Source organism: Fringilla coelebs, assembly GCF_963513975.1.
Source record: "Fringilla coelebs genome assembly, chromosome: 5".
Taxonomy (NCBI): domain Eukaryota; kingdom Metazoa; phylum Chordata; class Aves; order Passeriformes; family Fringillidae; genus Fringilla; species Fringilla coelebs.
The window spans coordinates 72400602-72427079 of record NC_140033.1 but is presented as its reverse complement, the minus strand read 5'-3'; the positions used below and the strand labels follow the sequence as shown (position 1 = coordinate 72427079).

Here is a 26478-nt window from a genome sequence, read left to right as displayed (position 1 = left end):
ACTTATTCACTTATATTTTATTGATGGAGCAGATCAGTTTTTCTGCATTAAACTCAATTGATGTGATTCAGTGGAATGGCACCAACATAAATCTGACTCTGGGAATGAGAGAGTCTTTTCTGCCTGCTTCCCTGCCTCATTCTCCCAACCACTGCAGTCTGCATTCAATTTCTTGCAGTGAGATGGGAAATTCTATTGAAAAGCAGCAGAAGTGGAGGCAGAAGATAAAACCCTAGACGGCCTGAATCTTTGATAACTGCACTTCAGTTCCCATTCTGTGCTGCGGCCCAATGGGAGACGCCTGACAATCTGGGTTCTGTTCCTGGTTCTGGCAATGAGCTGCAGCCTAACAATGTGCAAGCTGCTTCCCCTCTGTCCTCAATTCCCCTGGTCTGAAAAACAGGATGCTTTAAAAAGAAAGAAGGAAAAAAAAAAAAAAAAAAGAGAAAGAAAAATATTCCAAGATCCAGTGATGACGGCGCTATGTAAGATCTGGATCATGCACAAATATCCGTGCAAACAGACTCTGAAATGCAAGTAAAACGTGGGGATTTAATGCTATTTTGTAGAGCTATAAGTAACTACAAGGGATGAAAAGGCAGAGCAGAATCATACCTGGCAGTTATGAAATAAGGGATGATGCTTCCAGAGCAAAGTTTCCATGCACAGGGAGGAACATTTGAATTTCAAGCCACTGGAGTATTTTGACATCTCTTTCTGCTGTTTAATAGGAAGTAACAACTATTTATCACGGTTCCTCTAGGAGGTGTACAACAAAAATAGCCAAGCATTGTGGGAAATCTACATTGCCAAAGCTTACGAAATAATCTGAGAGAAGACAAATCACAAGTTCAAGAAAGTGTCCTTCATGTAAGTATTTCAGTTTCTTTCTGAAGCAGTAAGAACCTTAGAGATAAGGACCAAACTTCCTACCCTAATCTTTATTTCTAAAAAAAGGGATTGGGCAAATAGGCTCAACATCTTAAGGCCCACTTTTCCCAGGGACTGGAGAGAATTAGATCTGAGTAGGTTTATCTCAATCGAACTAGGATAGTTTCTATTAAAAAAATAAAAATCCATATTTTAACCAGCAAAGTTTAATCCCTTCTTTTCCTGTGAAAACTCAGATAAGTTTGATTTTGCGCCTCTCACTGTCTCCATACTCCAGGTATTATGTCATTGCACATTAGACTGTGTCAACACACCGTGACTTGGCTGCTGCTAATGCAAAACCCCAGCAAACATGGAGCCAGGAGATAATTCCAGAGCGCTTTCCTCCCCCTGGTTAATGGAACTCGCCGCTCATCCTCCCCTCTTTCTGACACTTCCACTGAGTGATGGTCCCAAAATGGGGAAAATCAGCCTCTGGCATGCAAAGCCGTCTTAAGGCAGGCTGGTGAGCAGCAATCCTCCTGGGCAGGTGAGCTGCAGGCGGGGCTCAGGAGGCACCCTGCCCTGTGGCACCCAGGGACAGCGGGGACAGCGCCAAGGGAGCCCCCCAGCCCACGGGGGAAGGAAGGCTTGAGCTCCCACCAGGGCAGCTGGCGGAATTTGGGGTTCACTGCAAAGGGCCTGGGCGCACAGCCCTGCTGGGAGCTGCCAGCCACAGCTCAGAGCAGGATTGAGAGGAGAGAAGAGAGTGGGAAAGAGAGAGAAGGCAAGAGCCTGGGAAAGAGGATGAGAGGAAGAGTAAAGAGAGTAAGAAAGCAAAAGAGGACCAAGTTCCCGTTACAATACCATAAATCTTCTGTGCTGAATATTCTAATTCTCACTAACCAATCTAACACAAGCTACAAATCCCTTAGCATTTACATACAGCCTATAAGAATCATTACATTACCACACTGTGTTCCATTTTAAACCCTAAAAATTCCTCTCTGGGCCCCTTCTGCCAAGCTGGCGGGGTCTGCTCTGCCCCTTGGAGCTGCCTGCAAGCAGAGGGTGTTGTTCCATCCAAAGGGGATCACCTTCAACTGGCCACACCGTTGTTTTCCAGTTGTTCAGTAGCTGAGGGAACTCAAAGCTTGCTTTCATTTCAATCTCACAGTTTCCATACTCTCAGAATCTTTTGCCAGGCAATCATATTTATAAAGCTTTCCAGTTTCATCTTCCCCAGCCATTTGTGTCCTGTGAAATGCAGGAGCAGCAGTGACAGGCTGGCAAGGAAGCCCCCCAAGGCCCCCTTGGGTGGAAAATGGCTTAACCTCCCACAGAAGGGCTCCTCCTGAAGGAGAGGGAGATGATGTCTCACAGGAGCCCACGGCTGTGAGGCTCTCAGAACATGTGCCCACTCTCGAACTGGGAGTGAGGTCTGCATGCCTGAACTCCAGAAAGGGCTGCTTCCAGAACAGCCTGCTTTTTAAAAACAATCTCTCCTCCCTTGTATTTAAGTACTAAAACGGCGGCTCGGGTTCCTTAAACATTAAGAAAAGTAATACAGAGAAGAAACCATGTGGAACTTGATAAATTGTTACATCACGTCAGGCTTGTCCTCGTCTTGGTCATTTATTTCAGCACAAAGCGTCTCTAAATGCTCATGTTTGGATTTTGTGCTGTTTTGTACAAGAGGAGGGAATTCCAGGCTCCTTCAATCAACATGTAAACATTTTACCATAGTAAAACCAAGTGAAACTTCATGGGTTTCGAGTCAATCAGTAATGCAGCACCAACAGCAGAGAACACATTTCACCAGAAAGCAGCCTTTTAGGAAACAGCATTATATGGCATTAGTATAGTCCCATCTTCCCCTGTTAACTACTGCATGCTAAAGCAAATGTCAGCCTGGGGGGGCTCAATGTTTCTAAATTAAACACCCTTCAAACACGCTTTCTGACAGTTGTCTGCAGATTTTCCACAGATGCTGCCACTGCCAGTGCCACGGAGCGAAGCACTAAAATAGATCCAAAGCTAGTGTCACATCCAGGCTGTGCTGACACCCCTGCCACTGCAGCAGGAGAACCACACTGTGTGCAGAGGGCAGCTGATGGTGGCACTGGGGATGACATTTTGGAGTCAAAGCAACAGAAAGCCACCAGCAGAAGGTTCTGTCCCAGGCTGAAAGCAAGAGTCCATCTCTGCTCATTCCCTGGACGTGCCCTGCCTTTGGAACCCTGAAATGGTGAAAGGTACCCCACTTCTGCAGCTTCCCAGGGCAGCCTGCACAGATGCAACACTCTCTGGAGCTTTAGCTCACCCTGAAAATCATCATGCCTATATTCTTAATTGTTTGGCACAGCTCCCAGGACATCCATTACATCTCCTGTGACTAACACAGCTTTGTATCTGCTCACCCCTGGGGCTTCCAACCAATAAATGTCTGGGCACGGAGAGAAGGGCATGAAAATAATGCATTATAGGTCAGCAATATTCTGTCAGGACAACATGAGCCAATGAACCAGCCAAGAACACAGTGCAAGGCTCCTGCCCCTCTTTGGTTTCCACTTCTCTGCCTTTCCTAACACCTAGAGAGTCAGCCACTAGGATTGTACTGGAACGTGGACATCTCACTCTAAACAAAGAACTGAAATATTGAATGCTCACTGGAGAAGGTTCTGATTTATGTGGGCACTCTGCCTGCTGCCCCCCAGCTCCTCCCCACACATCCCCACACCAAGGCACAAAGGGATGAACAGCAGGGGCTCCTGCTCAGCTCCAGGTGAGGCTGTGTGAAAAACAAGAGCAAGGCAGGCAGAAAAGTGTCTGTGGTACCTGGAACCCAGCAGAGCATCACCAGCTCCAGTGGATGCAGAGGAAGGGCTCAGCCTCTGCCCAGGGCTCCCAGGGAGGACGCTCCTCTGAGGATGATGGCATTTGTGGGGCAGTGACAAGGAACCCTGGAGGAAAGCAAGCTCTTTTTGCAGGAACAGTTTGCTCTTTTTAAACCTTTCCCGTGGCTGCACCCAGGCTCTGAGGGGAGCACAGCACTGGGAAGGCAAAAAGGAATCAGTTCTTTGGCCAACAGGAGAAAAGGCAAACCCCACACACAGAGCAAAGAGAGCCAGAGAAGCAGGGAGGGCAGAGGGACAGAGAAATTGTGCAAAGACACATTTCACGTGCAATTCATTTAAAGGCACTGGCATTTTTATCACAAAGAAGAGTTTCATCCAAGTCTCAGGAGATCTGCCATAAAGGAAGCCCTTGCCTTGCAGCCCGGGCTGCCTGAAAGAAACACCTGTTATGCACAACACACCAAGACAAAACAAACAATAGGTATAGAGGGGAGGCCGTGCTCCAAACAATGGGAATGGGAGAAGCACGGTTTGCTCTAAATGCAGGACCAGAATCCTATCAAACGAACAGCTGGGGAAAGCACAATTCTCTGTATTTGCAGGGAAGTTGCACAGATTATATGATGGCAACAAATACAATTTATGTATCTGAGCTCTGCTTCCTAGGCAGCAGAAAGGACAGGAACCTCCTAAGATATCTCTGAGTGGAAGAACAAACTCGCCTGAGCCCAGCTCCAGGAAAAGAGATAGCCAGATCTCAGAGGAACACAATGGACAATTCTCCTCCCACGGGATCTCTGCAACAGTTTCTGCTAAGAGGACACTGAGCTCAACCAACCTTCTCAAAAGGTGCAGAAAGCAAACTTGAGATTTACACAAATCCACCCAAGCACACAAAGGGGATGTGAACAATTCCCAGAACGGATGTTCTGTTTTAAATAAGAGGTGCAATATTCTTAATAAAGAATTCTATGTCAGTATATTGATTACAATTCAAGTTTCTTTATTCTGATTGTACCAAAAAGACAGGAATTCTGAACTGAACTGTGCATTAAAAAATAATGCAAGGGAAATAGAGTTAAAAACTACTCTGAAACTCATGACATAGAAAGCTAAAATTCTTCAAAAATATAATTTGAAGACTGCCTTTCATTTCAAATAAAGAATAAATGCAAGAAATAGAGTTGACTTCTAATTCTGGTCACTAGAATATATCGGCTTTCCAAAACTTTGCTGACCAATACAATGACAAAGAAATTCCTGGATCTGTCATGCACCTGGTGAGCTATCCTGCCCAGGGAAACCTCCTGCTGCCAGAAACAGGTTCTATGGAAAAACAGAGGCAACATTTGCAGGGAGTCTACAGCCAGGGAGACATTCAGAGAACCACAGAAGGGGAAAAGAAGAAGCCTGAAAGATGTATTTCTGGATTTTTTTCTAATTTGAAGTAATTAGAGCGCATTTCTGCCTATATTGCTTCTTGTTTTACATGCATCAGTCTGTGTGCATCCCTGGGAAATTCTGTGCTCATCAATGCCCTGCCCCAAATCCAGGGTTCTCTCAATTTGCCATGATCTCAGATCAGAACTGCCAGCATGGCTGGAGAGCTCATAAAGCCCTGAAAAGTTCCCAGCTACCCTGAGCTGCAATTCAGGAACTATTCCTAACCTGTGAGCCCCACCTGCAAAAACATCCTTCCTTCCCCCTAAATTCCTTCAGAGCCATTGAAAATCAATGCCCAGGAGAGCAAAGCAGTCCTGTTTGTGCCTGATATCTGAAATGGGGCATTCCCAGTGCAGGCACAAAAGTGGGTCTGGGACAGCTCACACGTGTGTGTAAGGTGAGAGTGGGACAGCGAGCTGCCTCACAGACACTGACTGATTCCTGGGCTACACATCTGAACTCCCAGCCTAAAGAAATCGGAAATTATGCTCCATTTAGATGTATGTGATCTTAGGGATGTTACTAACTTAAAACTTATTACATACAGCACATGAAAAAGCCCCTCTTGCTTATTCACAGCAGCTCAGAAATGTTTAAATGGCACACGAGATTCTACACACAGTTTGCAAGATAAGAAAATATATTCTCACCACATAGAGCTTTAAAGGGACAAATGCTGTAACAGCTTCCATCAAACACTCTACCATCAGCCTCAGGGTTTTGGGTTTTTTTTTTTTTTTTGCTAAAGCACAAAGAATGGGGTAATTTAGGAGAAAATAATTGATTAGTGGCACAAACTGATCCAGTCCCAACCCCACTGAGCACTGAGGGAGAATGGGAGGAACAAATGGAAGGTGCTGAAAAAAAGGAGTCAAACTCCATTTAAAACACCAGCAGTCCAAATTCAACAAAGGCACTCCATCCCTCATCTGCCTTTCTGGAGAGGACAACAACAGGAAAAAAAAGGTCTTCTCCATTTTGATGGAGACCAAATTGGAAAAAAACCAAACTCAAAACTGGAGGAAGAAAGGAAATGTGACACAGAAAAAGAGGGGACTTCAGAGGACAGGCTCTTGTCCACCACAGGCAGGGAACTGGCTGGCTGGCCCAGGAGAGGCCAGCACTTCTCCTGTGACTGCAGTGCCAGCTGGCACCTCTCCCACACTGACACTCCACACTGACCTGCAGAATGCTGCAGTCTGAGCTTTCACAGCCATCAAACCACTGAAAACCAGCTGAAGGAATGCCCCACTGCCTGACAAGTCAAGGAACTGAACATCAGGGAATGTCAGAATTAAGGCTGTCGGCGTAATTTTAATTTTCCCACCTGTGATTTTGGTTTACAGTTATATTATCATGTAATTCTGGAATACAATTTTTTTATTCAACATGTATGACCAAGACACACATGAGAATAAAATAAAGGTATCTATTTCACCTCATTCTGGCACTTGTAACTTCCAAATGCCTTACTTTGTTACCTAAATAATGTATTTCTTTGCACACAGTGTTCACAGCACACAAGAGTATAGAAATATTTCAATCATTTCTGTCAAATCCATTTTAAATTGGTATTTTTTTGAAACTAGCCAAGTTCCAACTGCAGAATAATCTGCTGAACAGTATCACTCTCATCTTTTAAATAAGCCAATTTTGAAAAAAAAAACATTATAACACACACATTGTAAAATATTTTTTTTGTAAAATTGTACCAAATACTTATGAGCTCCAAGCACTGTGAATTAAATTTGTCTCATTTCACTATTATTACTTTCCATCTAAGTCTTCAATTTATTTTTTATAAGTTTATTACGCTTATCTTGGAACTTAAATTCTTTTATTTACTTAAAATACAAGAAACTCTGACATATACCTCTAAATCTCTCCAAAGTGTATTTTAAATCCATCTGAATAAAAATCTGAAATGGTTCCTTAAAATTATTTAACCGTTACAAATTTTATTCAACTTTCACGTGAAAAGCGAACTTAATGAAGACTCCACACAAGATGCAAAATGAAGACAGCTGACACGAGATCCATGACCATGCAGGTAATCTTTGTTCAACTGAGACTTTCACAAGACAACTGCACCTTTCCCTCTCTTCCTCCAGAATTTTAAGCAGGGGTCACTCACATCCCCCCTCCAACAGAGCCTCTCAAGGAACTATGAAATATCATTTACTCTTCTTTAAGAGCTGGCTGCCACTGTCACTTACACATTGCAATTCAGCAGCAGGAAAGCGACAGAAAGCGGACAACTAAATCAAAACTGCCTCCCTTGGCCTCTTGCCATCTCCCCTGGCCTCCTGAGCCTTGCAGGGAAGGCAGCATCAGCCTCTGGACACCCAGGAGAGCCCAGGGTGGTGAAGACAATGGCATGGCTCAGGGGTGGAAGCAGCTCTTCCCTCTGAATCATCTGAGCCATTATCCCAGGGGAGACTCTGAAGGGCTCTGTTGGAATGAGCCACCAGAACAGAGCTGGTGTCACTCAACGTGGCAAGTGTGACTCAGAAAAGCAAGTCACTGGCAACAGAACTAAATGATCCTCAGATCTCCTCCTCTTGACACAGGGCTGGGTGCTGGTGGCAACCCTGGAATGCCAAACACAATTCCTGTCTCAAAGACAGCCATTTGGGCTAGAAAAGCAACATTTCAGAGGGAATCACTGGGCAGAATGAGATGCCCAGTGCTTAGAATCACAACAAAAGATAATGATCCTTACACACCAACAGCCCCAGGGTTGTTAGAGCTGTGAACCTGGCAGCAGGTTTTTTGTTTGAGCAGTGCTAATGGATGCAGACCAACACTATGATCTGACCAAATTCCATTGTGGGATAGGACACACCACTTGATGTGTCTCCCTGTCCTGCCACTGGAGATTCCCATCCCATCTCCTGTGCTTGCACATCCAACAGGTGAAACATCATCACACCCAGTGCACCAGCCCAAACCCTGCACTGTGACACCACTGCTATTACAGCCAGGACAAGAAAATGTACCCTCATACTCCTGCAGGCCAGAATCTCCCATTATAGACATCACTAAAAAATAGCATTAACAAACACTGACCCAAAAATTACATCCTCTGTTCATGCTGTGCACCGCTACAAAACACAGAAAACTCCTAAAGAAACCTTAAGAACCATTTCTGAGTAAGAGCCATACACTCCCAAGCACACTCCCTGATGCTGAATAGGAAATAAATGAGATCTGAATTCACCTTAGAGTGTCATTCTCTTAGGGATCCTTCAGGATGTCCTGTGCCACATAAACTAAATATGACAGGGCCACAAAGCCCCAGTTTAGAGAAATCACCAGAATAATTCACAGCTGTGAATTTTCAAAGTTTGTTTTGTTCTAGGGGGGGTGAGACCCTACAACAAATGGTGTCCAACCACGCAGCCATGTGAGTCATTCTGCACTGGTGACCCTTGTGAGGATGCTCTTGTTTCCAGAGCCAACGCGGTGCCACACAGCGATCTGTCTGTTAAATTGAATTCTTGCCTCTAGATAGATAGATAGATATAAAGTTTATTTTGAAATGTCTCCTAGTGCTTCTGAGCCTGACTGATGTGAGATGTTATTTTGAACATGCCAAAGCATCTGAACGGCTCCAGTCCTTTCTTTTCAGCGTGCATTCCTTGATAAGTGGCAAAGCTTCCCACTTATCAGTCACTCAAAGTGACTGTGGCTGTCAGCTGTGTACAAAGCGCAATCAGCTTGCAAGAAGAGACACCAGCATTTTTCTTCTCAGTTTGAAGCAAACACGTTTTGACTGCTAGTCATTCAATTTTAAAGCATCTTCAATTAGGGGCGGATGAAGATATAAAGAAAACACATCCTAAACACCTCTGCCAGCCAGCAGTAAAAAATTTATTGTTATCTCCTGCTTCACCTCACCGCAGAGGCAGCAGTGGCAGCCTTTTTTTGGCTGTACAGCAGAAGTGCTCAGGATTACACACCCTCCATACAGACACCACAGCCACGGAGAGCCTGTGCTTCTCCAGGCACTGACAGTGGCACCTTGTGTCCCTGTGCCCACACCTGCACAGGCAGAGCTCACCTGGCACCCCCTGAGCACAAACACTCACAGAAGGACAGGGGCTGCTCTGCAGCCTGCAAAATGCCAGACACCACCACCAAAAAGGCCGTGGAAACACAGGAGGGCAGAGGGAGGGCTGGTGGAGGAGAGGCTGCTGCAGGAAAGGGTGGGCAGCTGCCTAAGGAAGGGCACTCAGCGCCAGGGAGCTGAAAGGGAAAGACAGTGGACAAAGCTGATGATAAGAGATGCAGAAATTGGAGAAGGGATCTGAAAACAACACAAAAAAAAAACCAACAAAAAAAACCCCAAAAAAGTCAGGGCCCTGAAATGCCCGCTGAGGAGACAGGGACCAAGATGAAGCCGTAGAGCACAGTGCGGCCAGCTGGGATGACTGGATTTGACCACTGGCCTTTTCCTTGCAGTCTAGGATGCTGGATTGTTTGGGGTGTTTCAGTGCTCTGGTTTTTAACCAAAAAAAAAAGTTTCTGGCCTCTCCTTGTGATTGTGTGAGAGAACTGGAAAATGGGAACACTGAAAGCTCAGTAACAGAAAGTAAATTAAGAAAAGATGCTAAAATGGCAAGAAAAAAGTCATGAAGTTGAAAACAGTGTTATAATTTGAGAACATTTGGACCAGTAACACTGGAGAAAACAAGTGCTACTGCCATCAAGTAGCTCAGTATAGGCAAAAAAACCTGATTTACCTCAATCAAACACGCCCTTGCATTTCCAATAAATTCAAGTTCACAGAACTACAGAACACTCAGAGTTTGAAGGGACCCACGCACAAAGGTTCAGTTCTTCAGGGAATGGCCTTTATGGGGATCAAACCCCAACCCATGCACTGGCCAGCTGAGCCCATGCAGGTTTTAAGCACAGTTTCCTCCTGGTTTGCACTGGCACAACAACACCAGTCCACAAGTTGGGATGGCAGAAGGGTACAGAAAGGGCCTGAGCTCAAACTACCTGCAGGAACTTGCCAAGGGTTACCTGTGGAGTTAAAACTATGCAAACTGATCCTCTGCACTGAAAGAGGTACACATACAGACCCCAACAACCTTTTACAGAACTGAACTTTCCTGCTAAGGAGGGAAATGAAGGCCCACAGGTTACTCAAAGTCCAGTCTGCCACAAATGTAATTAGCTGAAGCTGAGAGGACAGAAAGCAATTAGCTCATTCTCGCTGATTTTTCTTCCCCCCCCTTTTCCCTATGTCCCCCCCAGCCCCAAGGGTTTCTGTGTGTTTTTTCCTTTGGGGGGGAGTTGTTGTTCTCTTTGGGTTGTTTGTTTGTTTTTGGTTTTGTGCATGCATGTGTGTGGTTTTGGATAACTTCTTTCCCAGGGGATCCTCCTGCCCAAGGGAGAGGCGAGTCCCTCTGATAACTGATCGGAGATCAGCTGCAGAGCTCTGTGAGGAACAATTGTTCTGCCTCTCTGCTGGCAGCCCGGGGCTTTGGGAAGAGGTTGCAGAGTCATGGGAAAGGCTGCAGTGTGACTCCTCCTGGGCTCTCCCCGAGTGCAGCCTGCCCTGTTTGTAAGCTGCAGGAAAACAGCTGCTCCTGACACATGATGGATGTGGACAGAGTGTCCCCACGTCCACCAGGACTCCAACAGCCTCAGCCTGACTCTGCACTCACAGCTTGTCACATCCACACTGGCAAAAAAAAACCAAAACAAAAGCAAAAACAAACCACTCCAGTGGACAGAGGCTGCTCTAAAAATATTCTGGAGAGTGAAGAAGATACTTTCTCACAGTTTCCTACTGAAGAAAGGTCCCATTAAACTCCTGCTAACATGAACAAGAGCCTTTTCTCCACGTTCAGCAGGAGCTGCATCAGGCACTGCTTCAGCAGTTTTATTGTCTTACCAAGGAAACCTTCCGTCCTCACCTCTCTCCAACATGCAAAGAGGACTCTGGCTGTGGAAAAACAAATTCTGTTCTGCCTTGCAAGGGCTTGCAAAGAGACTGTAGCAGCACAAAGCCCTGCTCTGCTGCCACTGCCTTCTCAGAGGAGCAGAATTCGCAGGGAAAAGGGGAATCCAGGAGCAAGAGGCATTGCTGAACCTGTAAGCAGGCCCTTGTGCAGCAGCTGCTCATTGTCCTGTCTCCAGGGAAGGACTCACACCTCCAGCCCTTTAAAACCCCTGAGAGCTCTGCTTGGGAACCAGGACAGACATGCCCCAAGACCTTGTGGCTGCCCTGAGGAGACACTGACAGGGCAAAGACAGGAGTAAGGGTCTCTGCCCTCCTTGTTAGAAACCCAAAGCTCTCCAAGTATTTAGCTCATAGTGGCCTGCTGGAGTTTGTTTTGAAGTAGCAGACAGAAAATGAAAGGCTTGGCCATGTTGGAAATATAATTAAAGACTGCAAACTTGTTGGGGCAGGGAAAACTTCACATTTCTTTTTGTACAGTTACTTAATCGGTGTTTTCTCTCAACAAGAGAGAGAAACTTAGACAAGTTTGTACCTTCTACAAAAAGCCAAAAAGAACACAAATGGGCCTGGATATCACACAGCCAGCTCGGGGTAACAGAGGATCGCTCACCTGAGGAGTGCAAAGCGAACAACAAATCCAAACAACAAAAATTATTGCCATTACTGGTGGGTAAATGATGGTGTCCAAAGCACTCTGGAAGCAGGTCTCTACCACTGTTTTGGAAGACTGGAATCAGCCCAGAACCTCTCGCTGTTTGGAAAGTTTTGACAATAACAACTGTGTCATTTCAAAACTTTGCATGTTAAGCTTAAGAAATATTTTGCTGAACTTCTGTGTAACTCAGAAACCAAATCCCTCTTTCCTCCCCAAAAACACAGCTACGTTCTGAAAAACAGATCTGGCTGAAAAACGGACTAGCCATCCTGCAGGAAATTCTCAGTTCAAGACTTTTATTACATTCCAAATTGGAACATCTCAAACCTCAGAAGACAGTGAGAAGGGGAATATTTTGGTTGGAGAACTCAGCATCTCTTGATCTCTCTCAGCACTGATGGGGAAGGGGACGGAGCCAGCGGACAGGGGGGAAGCCTGGACACAGATCCCCAGAGCAAAGCCCTCTGTGGAGCTGGCAGGACACACAGGGCAGGGGAGAGCCAGGACAGCCCCGAGGCTCACAATGCCCACCCTGCCCCAGGGACAAGCTGCTGAGGCTCTCAGAGCTCCAGGCACAGCAAGGCGCCCACCCAGGGGCTGGCAAAGCCACATCCCCCCGCAGGGCTGGCGCTGAAAGGGTTAATTCCACTCTGCTGTGCCTCTGAGACTTCCAGCAGAGGAGCAAGGCCTGCAAAAGCTGCTGTCAGCCAGGAGAGCTGGGAGGTGAGAAGAAGACAGGTGGCCCAGGAATGCAGTGACAGACAAAAGCACTGGGAATTGGGAACCTGGGCTGGGGTTTGTGGGAACGGGGTCAAAACTGCTCCATGCACAGAGAGCCTGGACTGAACAGCCCCCTTGCAGAACCTCCTGTGTGCACCTTCAGCCCTGAATAAAATTATCCCCTCTTTAACACAGCTGTAGTGCTGGGGAGATGATTCCCATATTTCAGGCCAGAGACACCGGTTCCAGCTTTGCTTCAGAATTTAGCTGGGATCCCCTCGCTCTCAGGGATCCAAACCTACTCACAAAAAAAGGGTCCCATTAAAACATCTGCTCCAGCTCTGAAGGAAAATGAAAACCCTCTCCTAAAACACAGATTGCTGTCTGGCAGGAACTGCCCTCAAGTTTCAGAAAGCACTTGGTTCTTGGGCTGAGTATGTCACTCAGCAAAGAACACAAATTAGTAACCAATTACTGACAGTGTCAAACCAAAAAAGTCAAACAAAACTGTGGCCTAAATGTTAGGAACGCTGTAAAGCAGTGTTTTTGCTGCCTGCTGCTTTGAGATCTTAGTTTTACATTATTGGCAACCTGAAGTGTTCCAAGATCTTGAGCTGGGCTCTCCAAAAAAAATTTTGACTAAAAATCAGAACAGATTAGAAAACAGCATTTGGCCTCTGTTTTGTTTGCCTTCTAATTTTGGAACTTGTAGTGCTCATGGTTTCAGATTTTGCCTGGAAATCTGAGAGTTGGAAGTTTACATTTGGGAGAAATGAAAGCTGGCATTTTTGTCATCACATGACTCCAAGAGCTGGGGCTTGAGGGAAAAACATAAAACATTGTCAGGTTTTCTACAAAATTGTGAGATTAGCAGTATCAGTTTTATCACAATTTAGGCTGCAAGGTTGACCTATTTTATCAACAGTGCCCTGCTGAATATGAATTGCTTTATGAATTTTAACAACCATATTTCATTTTAGATACAGTTCAATTAAAGTGACATTTGTCAGCGAGCTCCAAAGCAAACCCTTCCCTCGGCATCCCGGGCCAGGCTTTGTCTGGGGCTGCAGGAGCCCTCCCAGCCCTGCAGCTCACCCTGGAAGGAGGGGGAACAATTCAGGGATGCCCTGGATCCCCTCCCAAGGCTGTGCCCCTCTCTGCCCGGCTCAGATGGACTGCAGAGCCCCAGAGCAAGGGCACAGCAGCAGAGGAGAGGAGAGGGTAACCTGGAGAGCTCCACGAGCCCTGCAGGACAAAACCCAGCTGAAGCCAGAACTTGCAGAGCTGTACCAGTGCCAGCCTGCCCTGCAGCTGCAGGTCACTGCCAGCCTCAAACACAGCACAAGGGCTGGGAAAATCCAGATTCCAGCTCCATCTGGGGCAGAACAGCAGGACCAGGGGTGCAGGAGAACAGCCCCAGCACTCAGCAGGCAGAAAGCTTCCAGGGAAAACCTCAGCCACAAAGATGGGCAGAGCAGAAGGCAGTGTGCATGGGGGCTGCATCCCAGAGGGGCACAAAAACAGGGCAGGGTTAGCTAATCATTCAGACAAACTCAAACCTCTTCAGAAATTAGGTCTAGAACATCCTGAAATGTAGAAAAAAAGATTATAAGTGTTTACCAAAACACAAAATCCCACCTAGATCCCATTTTAGCATCTTGAGGTCGTACAGATCCTCAAATTTAATCTAATCTGCAACTTTGCTCCAGTTTACTCAACTCTCTATACAAACTCCTTGTTTTCTGTTTTAGTGACCCCACCTTCCAATGAGTTCAGCAGAGATGGGCTTGGAAAAGACGTGTCACTTAGAGACTCACATGCCAGGCCCATTTTTCTAAGCCTGAGGAACTCAAACATCTTTCTCCAGCATCCCAGAAGTGCTGGTTTAACTGAGCTGCAGCTCCACTGAGCATCTGCAGTCCTCTGAGGAGGAGAGGGACTCACAGTCTCTCCCTGGTTATGGACTGTGAGATGGGCTAAGGAGAAAGGGAACTGTTTCCAAGTTAGCACACTGAGAGAAAGGACTCATAAATCATGGGGTCAGCCAGGTTATGCTTTTCTCTAACCTTAGGGTATTATGCTTTCAATACAATATTTCAATGGCTTTTTTCTGTGCAATAATTTATAAGGAATTATGGCAGCTCTTACAAGCTTAGAAAAAAATTGGCTCAAGTAAAACGATTCCTTTGTCATAAATAAGTTGAGTTCATAGCTACAGCACAATCATTCAGCTGCACCTAAGTCAAACAGTTATCCACTCTTTGTAGGAATATTTCCCTGTCAATAAATCTCATGCTATTTCAAAACCTCAGGCCGGTGTGACAGAGGCCTGTTAGATTAATTAGGGCAAGGTCAGAGAAGCTGAACTCACAGCTACATTCCTGTCACAGTTCTCCTCCACCGCCCATCACCCAGAGGCTGCCTGTAAACTCACTGACCATTCTGAACATGGGCATGTTAGGGGCACTTCATGGCCTTCATTCACCTACAAAGGAAGATTTCTTTAAGAACTGTTTCTTCTCTGACAGTCACTAACTGAGGAGAAATGTTTTGCTTTGCATTCATTGTCAATAAAGATTTTTTTTTTAATTTTTTTAATGTTTTTCCCTTCAGAGTTGTGGCTTCAGCCAGGATTCATGAGACTTCAGGATCATTCGGGCATGGAACTGCCCAGGCTGCCTGTGCAGTATCACCCAAATTTCACAACAAACAGATCAGCCCTGTGGGAATGAGAGAACAGCACTGTCCCCCTGCCTGCTCCACTCCTGACCTCTCCTGCCTGGCCATCCAAAAGGAGGGTGCCACAGATCTGATGGGGTCTGTGTGAAGTGCACCCTGGAGGTGAAATCCTGACCTCAGCAGGGGCAATATTTCATCTGCAACTCCCAGAGCCAGACCCCCAAATCGTTTCTGAGGACTGCAGCTTCCATCAGATGGGACTTGGCTGACTTTCATTTACTACTGACTTAGGTCAAACTTGGACCAGGGATCAAGAGATGAAAGGCTCTATATCTCATTATCAATAACCAGGGTTTTCTTCACTACCCTAAAAACAACATACTTCATTCTTATCTACAAGGCATTAAAACTTTAAAGGGTTGGGGTCAAATTACATTACTTCAATTTATTTTTATTCACTGCTTATAAAACAACTTCCTCTCTCGCTGCCATGGCTAAACGCTAAAAATGCAAATATTTTCTTTGCTATTGTACAGGTTTTGCTATTGTTTTTCTTTTAAAGTCTTATTAAAAATGCAGCAATAATGAAAAACCCCTCCCACACACAAATTAGGAAGCAGAAAAGAGTACAGAGGTTGAGGCCAAATCAAGCCTTACCAATCTCAAAATTATTTTCATCAAAGCACATCTTGTATAGAAGTTGCCTTATAACAGAGGGCTGGACCTTCCCAGGAGTTTTTCATACATGCCCAAGTCCAGATACAGAATGTCCTCTGGAATGACACAGCCAAGTTTTCTTCCAGTATGAAGCCATACAGCTCCTCTGATCTGCCTGGAATTAGGTTTTCTTAAATGGGTTCCAATTGTGATTGATAATTTTAGTCAACTCCCTCTGAAATGCTGATGAAAAGCTGTGGAAGGAGAATCCTGCTGCTACTGAACAAACAGAACACACTGTACAGCAAGCTGCAATGCTCTGTACAAAACTGCAAGATTAAACAACCAGAGGCTTCACCCTGGTCCCAGGTATCTGTAAGAAGTCAAACCTCCTTTGTTATTCCATGGAAACCTTCACAGGCAAATTGATTTGCATTGTTCCCAAAACAGGGGCATGCACATGGAAGAAAATGAAATACAGTCAATGGCATGAAAAGAAACTTCTGAATACAGCATGGCAGAAAGAGGCTCAATGGAGTTTACTGGGTATGCTGGTTTAACAACAACTTCTACTCCTGGGAACAAAGCTGCAGGTACCTGGGACTTACACAGCTGCTCTCCTGAACCTAACCAGCCTTCTGGCCAGCTCCTCACTCACACAATACCTCCCCACAAATGAAAATTTCCAGACTCCCAACACCTCAGGCGGAGGGAAGAAGGTGAACTTGATTATCAACCACTGAGGATGATCGATCACCTCAGCAAAGCCTCAAAAACAGAGCTGTAAGACACTGGTTCCAAACAAACTCTTTCTGGCAATGCTTTTGTCACTCCTGAGGAAAGAGGACTGGTCCTGCAAATTCCTGAGTTATTTTATACTCTATCCTGCTTGCATGACCAGCTCCTCTAGCAGCTTCTTCCTGACCCCACAAGAACCACGTTAATCACATAAGGCCTTCCAAAAACTGACCTTTTTTTTTGCTAAATGACAGATAAAATCCTCTTGTGTTTCCATGAACAAGATGCCAGCCAACTGCAGAGATTCTTAAAGAAACTGTGGCAACAATGGCTGAGGGAAAGAGTGGGGAAGGGAAAGGGAGAATAACAGGGGTGTGGGAGGAGATGCGTCTCTGACCTGGATCTGCTGCTGAAGAAGGTTAATTTTGTGCTGCTGCTGCAGAAGCTGCTGCTGTTGTCTTGCAATCTGTGAAGAAATTGCACAGAAGAAACATGAGATATGGATCACCATTCCCAGAGTCCATCCACAGGAAGCTCTGACCCTGCTCAGCTCTTCAAACCTCTCCCCTGAGCTAAGGAACCTCCGAGGGCAGAGACTGCTGCTGGAGCAGGGGGCACGTGTTCACTTCATTGCCAACACCAGTGAGAAAGGGACTCTCATGCAAAATGCTGAGCTGCACACGAGACCAGGACCTATGCAAAAACCTTCCTGAAATGGCACTGCTCAAATTCCCCAGGAGAGAGAACAGCACCAGCAGAGAAACCAAAATGTGGTGGAGGAGGGCAGAAAAAGCAACAAAGTAGGATGGCCAGGAATACTCTTCTGTTTGGCACCACCTGCTCAAAAACCCCCCAAAGACGGCAATGTGACACCATGGAGCAAGGTTCTTAGTGCACTTTTTAATGCAGAAACAGGCAGGGAGAGACTGGAGCTGAGCTTGGAGAAATCCCTGGCTCTCCAAGGTGTGTATCAGCTGCAGGAGATGGGGCACAAGGCTCAGCATCAGCCTGGCTTGTGGAGGCACCTGCAGCCCTCCCAAGGCTCCTCCAAAACCAAGGGCAGCCTTCCAGAAGGACTCCCACCTCCCTCAATGCTGCAAATGCTGCTGTGGACGCACTTTACACCCACCAAGGGAAGGAGCAGACAGTAACAGAGTGGAGTGAAGAGCTCCAAAGGCTGGAGGGAGATAAACCATCCTTGAACTTCAACAGCAAATTTGAAAACTTTCATGAACTCGTCACAAGAGCTCAGCTGCCATGAACAGCCAGTGCAGCACATACACTGGAAAGGGCTCTGCTCTCCCCTGTGTCAGGTACACACCTCAGGGTCACTGGTAACTTACACAGACTTACTGGGGGAAGTTCTGTGCTTTCTTCCCCTTGGGCAGCTTCTTTTCTTTCTATTATTAGACTATTTGCATAAGAAACGCTCACTCATAGCTCCACATCTAACAGAGCAAACGAATGTTTTCTTTCTGGAGCCTTTTTTAAGAAAGAAAAATAATTTTTACCTCTACATTTTTTTCAGAGTTTGGGTATTTTCATTTCTGCATAATAAAGAAGTATACACAATTTCTTCAATTAAAAGAAGCCCTAGTTATCCTAATTTCTTATTGCCTTCATTTTCTTTTTCCTTGTCAAACCCCTCAGCCACGCTGTGGCACTGGTGACTTCAGGAGGCAGGGTGAAGGGAATAGCTGGCACAGGATGTCTCCTGGTGAAACCATCTTCCCAATTCCACCTCCACTCCTTCCTCTGCCTTTGCTGTCCCAACAACAGCCGGACACAAACTCTGCAGCTCGAGGTAAGTCACTTCTGCTCCCCTCATGGGGGCTTTCAGGTGCGAGGCCAAAATACCCCTTGTTCAAGAAAAGATTTCTAAATAATTAAAACCAGGGAAAACCAAGGCTTAAATGTCTGAAGGTAGCAGCAGTGCCTTAGAAATCTTAAGACTTGCTTAAGTACAATATCAACACTGAATATGACAACTATGACAGATTTCAAAGAATTTTGTGAGTTTCATAAAAATCACAGAGCTGCAATTCTGTGATAAAGTTTTAAACTAGATAAATATTCACTGCTCATGTTCAAGTACAAAAGCAGACACTAATTTCTGTTAAAATCTGCCCAGTGAAATCTGTGAGAGAAGTTATGTTTTTGCCTAAAATGTTATGTGTCCATGTGTGCCCATTGGAAGGGATCACATGTGAAAGTCATGTCTGCATTTCCAGAGAAGGGCATATTTGCAAGAACTGAAAATAAGCCTCTCAAGTGCAGAAGAAAAAAAGTCACACTTGCTCACTGACCTTATATTAATCTCTGCTTTTTTCCACAGCTGGCAAAACCCAACCTCTTCACGTCTCACGTTACAACCCAAGTGCTGCATCTTGTTCTTTCTATACCTGTTCAGTATTTCTGAATTAAAGCAGCTTTGGGGGATTATTCAGGAGGGCTGGATTTGCCTGTTTATTTACAGATGATTCAAAAAGCCTAACAGTACTGAAGATAACAGAGAACTGCAGAATACTCTGAGCTGCAAGGGACTCACAGGGACCATCCAGTCCAACTCCTGAATGAAGAGACTGAACCCACAGCCTTGGCATTGCTGGCAGCAGGCTCTGAACAACTCCAGGATGGATATATTGCAAATTAAGTTTGTAAGCATTAACATCCCTCTATAACCTGTTATATCATCTATGTCCATGATTAGGATTAAACTGTGCAGCATTCTCCTAATGCATTTTTGTTCAAACTCTCCCACCTCGGAGAACGGACGGAAAGGATTTTGGGTGCAGAGCACCTTTGGGGCACGGAGAGGATTTTGGGTGCAGAGCACCTTTGGGGCACAGAAAGGATTTTGGGCACAGAGCACCTTGGGGGCACAGAGGCTGAAGCCAAGCTGCTGGGCAGCCCTTGCAGAGAGGGGCAGGCCCTGCAGGCTCACTCACCTGCTCCTGCTGCTGCTTGGCCAGCTCCATTTGCTGCCGCTGCTTCTCGATCTGAGACGCTGCCAGCTTCTTCTGCTCGTCGTGGGCTGCCAGCAGCTGCTCCCTCAGGCTGGTCAGCTGATTGATCATGCCCATGAGCTGCCTCTCCTTCTCAGCCAGGCTTTCGGGAGTCCCTGGGCATCATATGGCGGGGGAGAAAGGAAAAAGGGGGGGAGGAGAAGAGAGAATGTTTAGAGAGATGCAGCTCTTTATTTTCTCTTTATTCTGCAGCTTTGCTGTAAGCAGAGAGCAGCGGCAGGTTGCAATGTGCTGCACACAAAGACCTGCTCCTGGACAGGAACAGGAGCCATGGAGGGTGAATCTGTACACAGGCCTTGAGCTGGGGTCCCCCTGCAATGGTTCTTTGCCCTTTCAGCTGCTTTGCACTGCCTTTCTGTCAGATTAACAGAGGGAAATAATACTGCCTGTTTTGAGGAAGTTTCAAGTTTTAAACACTGGGGATCAAAAATCAACCCTTCCAGGTGTGTAAGACAACATTTATGGCAGAAACTTAGGAGAAAGATGCAGTTTCTGCAGTGTCAAAGCATTGATGTAGGGTAAGCATTAGCACCCCTCTATAACCTGTTGTATCATCCACATCCCTGATTAGGATTAAATTATACAGTATTGAAATTGTCAGTAACTCCTACTGCTGTTGCTGCCACCAAGGCACAACTTAAAAGGAAAAATTCTTTTATAAACATCTCCAAAATGTGAGTTAAACACAACTCACCATCACTCTCATTTGTACTGTTAGATGTTTTTTATGGTGGAGTTCAGCACACACAGACAGAGGAACTCACTACCTCACTTTCATAACCATGCTGGAGAAATTATTTTTCTACCCAGAAGGACAGTGGTTATAAGAGAAGGGAAGAAAAAATTCCAAGAAAAATCAAAAGCTATGAATCATACACTACAAAAAAAAAAAAAAAAAAAAAGGCACTTTTAATATACGTAGGATCATTTGACTGTGAATTTCAAAGACCTGAAAATATGTGTAGCAGCTAATCCACAGATATCCCCAATACCACCACACCCTCTCACATGAGTCAGAGCCTATGAAAACCTTTCTAAAAAGCCCTTAGGAAAGGATTAAGGCTATCAGTGTCAATGCCTCCTCTGAAAATAGCCTGCTTTTGGGACTACCCTGCCATACAAACCCCTTCCAAACACAGGAAGCATTCTTCTGCCAATGTCACCAGTGCTCTCCAAGTGAAAAAAAAAAAAAAAAGGGAAAAAGAAAAAAAAATTGGCGACTCCAGCAAGCATGTTCCTAGCCAACTATCAGTCAGACATGGAAAGAGCTACTGGTAATAGCTCATTTAGCCTACCCCCCTGCCAGTGCAGGAATGTTCCCTGCAATATTTAATACAGCTTGCTAGCCTGGATTGAAATGTCTGTGATGGTGAATCCTCTCCTCTTGCTCTGAAAGGCTGCACCACCACCACAGCCTTTGAGGTGCCACTGGGAGGGCTCTTTGCTTGAGAGTTGGCTTAATTTACTTTTTTTTTTTGGTTACTTTTACCTAGTTTCAATGATGTGATCCCAAGCAACATCCCATTTGCTGCACTAGCCAAGTCCAAGCACTTAAACCCATCTGTAGACAGCCATATGCAAGTAGAGAACCACCAGAAAAAAATGTCACAGAAGAAATGTAACTGAATTGTTTTTCATTAGGGTTCTAGAAATTTCTGTGAAAATATTCTCACCACATAACAAAGAACTACAGCAGAAGATTCTCAGATAAAGCCTCCAGAAAAACTGTGGTACAAGCTGGAAACTCGAGAAACACACTGCAACAGAAAGCACAGGCCTTTAAACCTGCTCTGCTAAAAGCTGTGAGAGGGAATGGGAGCCAGTGCTAAAACACTCTCAGGGCTGAAGAAAACACTTCTAACTCTGAGCTTCCCTTCCAACGCTGGAGACAGAGAACTGCCACAAGTAATGCGTTTGCCACCTGGCCACGGAATTCATCGGAGGTTTCCACGGCCACTCTTGCACCCTGTATTTGCTGCTCCCCAGGGAAAGGTGCAGAATTGTTCTGGGAGGCAGCCCCTGCCCAGCCTGCCCACTGGGTTCACCATAAAGCTCCTCTAATGAAACTGCCGTGCACTGATGCTGCCACCGAAACACCTGAGAACAAAATATTCTGTGTTTGGTTATTGATTCGGCAGATACTTTATCCCTGGCTTTTACTGAGAGTGGATGCAAGCATGAGAGAGAGGAGAAGAAGGTCCTAGAGAAAGAAGGAACACTCAGGACTGCCTCAGCCCTGGAGAGAGGGTAGGCAGAAAGAAATCACTGTCCAGCACACAGCACAGCTCCTCAGCACCGCTGCTGCATCCCTGCGTTTCCAGCTCCTACAGCAGCTTTCAGCTGGGAATCAAAAAGCCCTTTGTGAAGTTAAATTAATCCCCATCTTCAAGTTAATCTGAAAGGTGGAAAAACATTTCCACATGTGCAAAGTGACAGGCAGAGAGCTCACAGTTGCCAAGAGAGGCAGAAGAGCCGCGCTGCTCTGCAGCCCCGTGTGCGCAGGCTGCGGAGGGGAGGGCACAGGCAGGGACATCCCTCCTGCACCGGGACACCCCACAGCCTGCCTGGCTGGCACAGAGCAGGAAAACCCTCCAGCAGCTCCATCTGAGCCCCAAGAGCAAGGGGCAGCCTGCAGCTCGTGGTGCTGAGCACAGCAAGGCCAGGGATGTGCTGGAAGAGGGCAGGGGAGGCCAGAGCATCCTCAGGGCTGGAGCACCTCTCTTCTCAGAGGCTGAGAGCTTTTGGGCTGCTCAGCCTGGAAAAAAGAAAGCTCCAGAGACACCTTCCAGACCTAAAACGGGCTTTTAAAGATGGAGACAAACCTCTTAGCAGGGCCTGCTGTGACAGGACAGGAGGCAATGGTTCTTACTAAAGGAGGGAAGAAGCAGTTTACAATGAAGGTGGTAACACACTGAAATGGGTGCCCAGGGAGGTGGTGGATGCCCCATCCTGGGAAACGCTCAATTTCCAGGGCTTTGCACAGCCTGGGGCACTGCAAGGTGTCCCTGGGCTCTGCAGGTGCCCTGCTGACCTTGCCAGCCAAGCCCTGGGAGCTGAGAGCAGGCACTGCCACTGCAGACACCAACCCACACCGCAGCACGCAGCCGGGCACAACCTCACTGTCTCTTCATTGTTATTCTGTTTTTAAAGACAATCTGCAAGGCCCACAAGGGGTGTTTGATATCCTCCTTGCTAAGTACAATGCATAATTCCTGGGGTTTATACAGCTGCAGTGAAAGTACTCTGGCAAAAGCAGACTTTTGCATGATATTTCTCGAGCTATTTCAGTTTGCTAATAAACCAAAAGGGAAAATTTATCAGCATCAGCTTTATAAAAAAAAACCTTCTCTTGGAGAATACTTCCTGGAAAACATGGCTTAGTAGGTACTTTTTTCCCCAGGACTAAGCCATCCTTCCAGTAACTGGAATAGTACTTAATGATAATTTCAATTCTTTGAGGTAATAATTCCTTGCAAAGTAAGAACTTGGATAGCCATACTCTCAAGTGGCCTGCACAAAACCAGAGGCAAAAAAAAGATCAGTTATGTGGCTCTAATGAGAGATGGTGAGTTCTGTGCAATTTCCCCTTGTCTTACTCACACATCCATGGAAGCTCCACTGATGATGAATCACAGTTTTGACATATCTTGCAGGTAACTGCTGGCTTGTAAATGTGTGAAAATGAAAATAAAAAAGGGAAGTACTTGAGTCACAGTCTTTACAATAATGTTAAGTGTTTGCATTTAGTTTAAGTTTGGTATTTTTTATGCTAGCCTCATTACCTAGCACACCTCTCCTATAATTACTTTTCTGAAAATGTTCAACAGAAGTGCCATTTCCCATTGCCATGGCCAGTCCTGTATTGCTCTGCACAACACACAGAGGCCAAGGCGTGCACAGTGTTATTTATTTAATGGTGAGCTGAGGCCAACACTGGGGTCACTACATGAGTACAATCAGCTCCAGGAATTTTTTACTACAGAGTTGGAGCTGTAGGCTGGGGGTAAACAAGAATGGTGGACTTTTGTCCTACCCTCACTATTTTCTCTGGGTTAACCTGCACGAGATCTAAACCTGTATCATGGGGTGAAGTGCCTTGGCAGCCAAGGGATTTCCACTAAAAGAGTTCTGCAGCTTGCAGGGCAAAACACGTCAGCATTTCAAGCAACTAAGCCAACAACAAGTAAAGACAGCCGCTCAGAAGATGCTCCTCAGGAATTAATGAACTATCCACACGGCTGCTGACCCTGCTGGAACTTGGGAGGGGGTGCCAACCCCTGTCCCCACAGCCACCTACTTCCAGCTGCTTCCTTCCTGAATTCCCTGGGGGCTGCTCCAAGCACAGAGCTGGGCATGGCCCCGGGGCTGGGCATGGCTCCAGGGCTGGGCATGGCTCTGGGCAGGGCTGGGCATGGCCCTGGGCAGAGCTGGGCATGGCCCTGGGGCTGGCCTTTCCACATCCCAGTGCTCTCACCCCAGGCAGGGAGCAGGGCTGCCAGCAAACCACAAGTGTCCATCACAGCAGGGCACACCTTGACAGCAAGCTGGAGCACTCCACAGAAATGCTGAGTGAGAGCCTCGAAAGAATGCCTCAAGCATTGCTCTGACTTACCCTGAGAGCCAGGACAAACAGACACTGCTCATCTCATGTCCAGCAAAGCCTTTAACCACCAGCCACCTGCCCTTCAGGAGGCTGCTGTAGGTGCTCTCTGTGATCCTTCACTGCAGTGTGAATTTGGCAAAATGTGGATTCTCCGCAACTGAGGGAAACAGCTCAGGCAAAGGACTGTCAAAGCACACACTGCAGGTTGGTAACTGCATCAAGAACCAAGAAAAGATGCTCTCCAGATGTGTCAGCTTGTCCTCCACCACCATGAACAGAAACTCAGGAAAAACCCCATGTTGTGGATGCAACACCCACAGCAGATGGCAATAATAGAAGACTCAGATGAGTGGCATTCTGTAGCACCAAACCTAAACTCCATCTCAGATCAACACTACCCATAATAGTGTTTAAGTAGTAGAAGAAATTTACTCAAATGTGAAATAAACTATTACACATTCTTAGTTCTGATTCACAGTCTCAGACTGGCAGTGACAGTAACATTTTAATAAACATTAGAATGAAGACACCAATATGACCAAATGACACACTTAAAGTGAGAAAAGGAACAGGAGAAACCTTGGCATACCCACCCAAAACAGAACCAGAGCAAAAAAAAGGCAGAGGAGCCGCTTCTGCGATCAAAACAGTAAATACTTTGTTCTAATTTCTTAGACAGAACGGGAATGTAAATGAGAAATTAGGAAAGCCAGTATTTTCTTTACCAGGCATTTGCAGCTCCTGCCGCACACGTTCAGGCGGTGGGAGGTGTGCTGGCAGCCAGGGGGATGTGCCTGCCCCAGGGACAGGGCTGTGGCCAGGCTGTCCCAGCCCCTGTCCCCTGCACAGACCCGGGATGGCCCCGCCAGGGCTGCCCTGTGCTCACCCACCCACCTGGGCAGGCAGTGAAACCCACCTGCCCAGCCAGGTCAGCGTCACAGGGACTGCCTGAACAGCTTCTGAACTGTCAGGGTCTGTCTTTCAAAGGGAAATCAAAGAAAACAATGTGCAAGCACAAAGGCTGGAAGACATAATAATATTGTATTATGGTCGTATCATTAGCTGTGCTTACAAAAGGAAAAAAAGGCTCCTGTATCTACAAAGTTTTCTACAGGGGAAAAACTCATTAAATGGAAATAAGAATATTTTGAAGTACTCTGTATTCAAATAATGCTAGGATGTATAATAATAATTAGAGCGTGCAGTATAAAGCATTTTTTAATTTCAAAGCAGCACCTAATTGATCTTCTTAAAGACTGTTTGCAGGTAGAAAGTGATGGCATGCATTATGTTTTTCAAGAGCAAACCAAGGCACAAAGTTTTTAGCAACTCTCTGAAAGTCATTCTGCACTTTATGTGGTGTAGGAGGTTTTATTGCTGCCTCGATGAAGTCACCAGCAGAACTACTGCAGCAAGGCCAAGAATTTCCCCACTGACTTTTAACAGTAATACACGTTAAATAGATAATTAAGTCTGTGTTTGACCCAGTTGGAGACTAGGTAGGGTTTCAGCCAAGGGGACCCTTATGAATGAAGCAATTATTGATGTCATCCAGCTCATGGAGCAAGAGCCCTGCCACGGCACAGCCTCTGTGACTTTGATGTAACAGCCCTGAGCCGAGGGCTGAGTGCAGCCCATGCATGAGCTAAAGACTGAGTCACCTCCAAGCATTTCCTGCAACGCTGTGCCTTTGCAGCAGGCTTTTTTAGCCAGCAAAGGTTACAGTTTTAATACAAAAATGAAGGTTTTTCAAACTGAACAGGCTATTAACCAAGCCATCCTCAGAAAGAGTAAAATCCTACTAGTCCTAACTGTACCAAATCCAAAGAATAAATAAAATTATCAGCAGTCCATGAAATAACTATCTTTTTCAGAGGGCTTTCTTACAGCATCTTTCCTCCACAGTATCATTCTCATCTCAGTCTCAACTATTTTTTCCTCACTCCTCGTGCCAGTTTTAACCTTACCATTTTAGAAATCTAAACCCAACAATAATTTGCTTAGTAAGGAAACCAGGAAAGTAAAACAGGCAGGCCATCTAGTCTTCTACTTTGAAGCAGACTAATCTGTGTCATGCTCTCCCTAAATAAAAATCTAAAATTCTATTTATAACAGAAGTGTAAAGAGGAGTATTCCCATTGGTGCTGCTGGCACCACCTGAAGTCACACGTAAAGCAACGGGGAGCTGATGTTTCCTCCAGGAAAAGCAGGCTGATAAACACATCCAACTGGCTGAGGTGAGCTGACAATTT

At 45.9% G+C, this 26478-nt stretch overlaps 1 protein-coding gene across 5 annotated transcripts in view; it reads right to left on the bottom strand.

Moving 5' to 3' along the window:
* SOX5 (SRY-box transcription factor 5) overlaps positions 1–26478 on the bottom strand; it is a gene marked incomplete at its 5' end in the record, with an annotated part of 282823 nt that overhangs the window by 116041 nt on the left and 140304 nt on the right. For all 5 annotated transcript variants that reach the window (XM_084206503.1, XM_084206502.1, XM_084206504.1 and 2 more), the window contains 2 exons: positions 16995–17063; positions 19546–19718. In XM_084206503.1, the coding sequence (XP_084062629.1) occupies positions 16995–17063; positions 19546–19718 (242 nt within the window). The remainder of the gene's footprint in view (positions 1–16994; positions 17064–19545; positions 19719–26478) is intronic.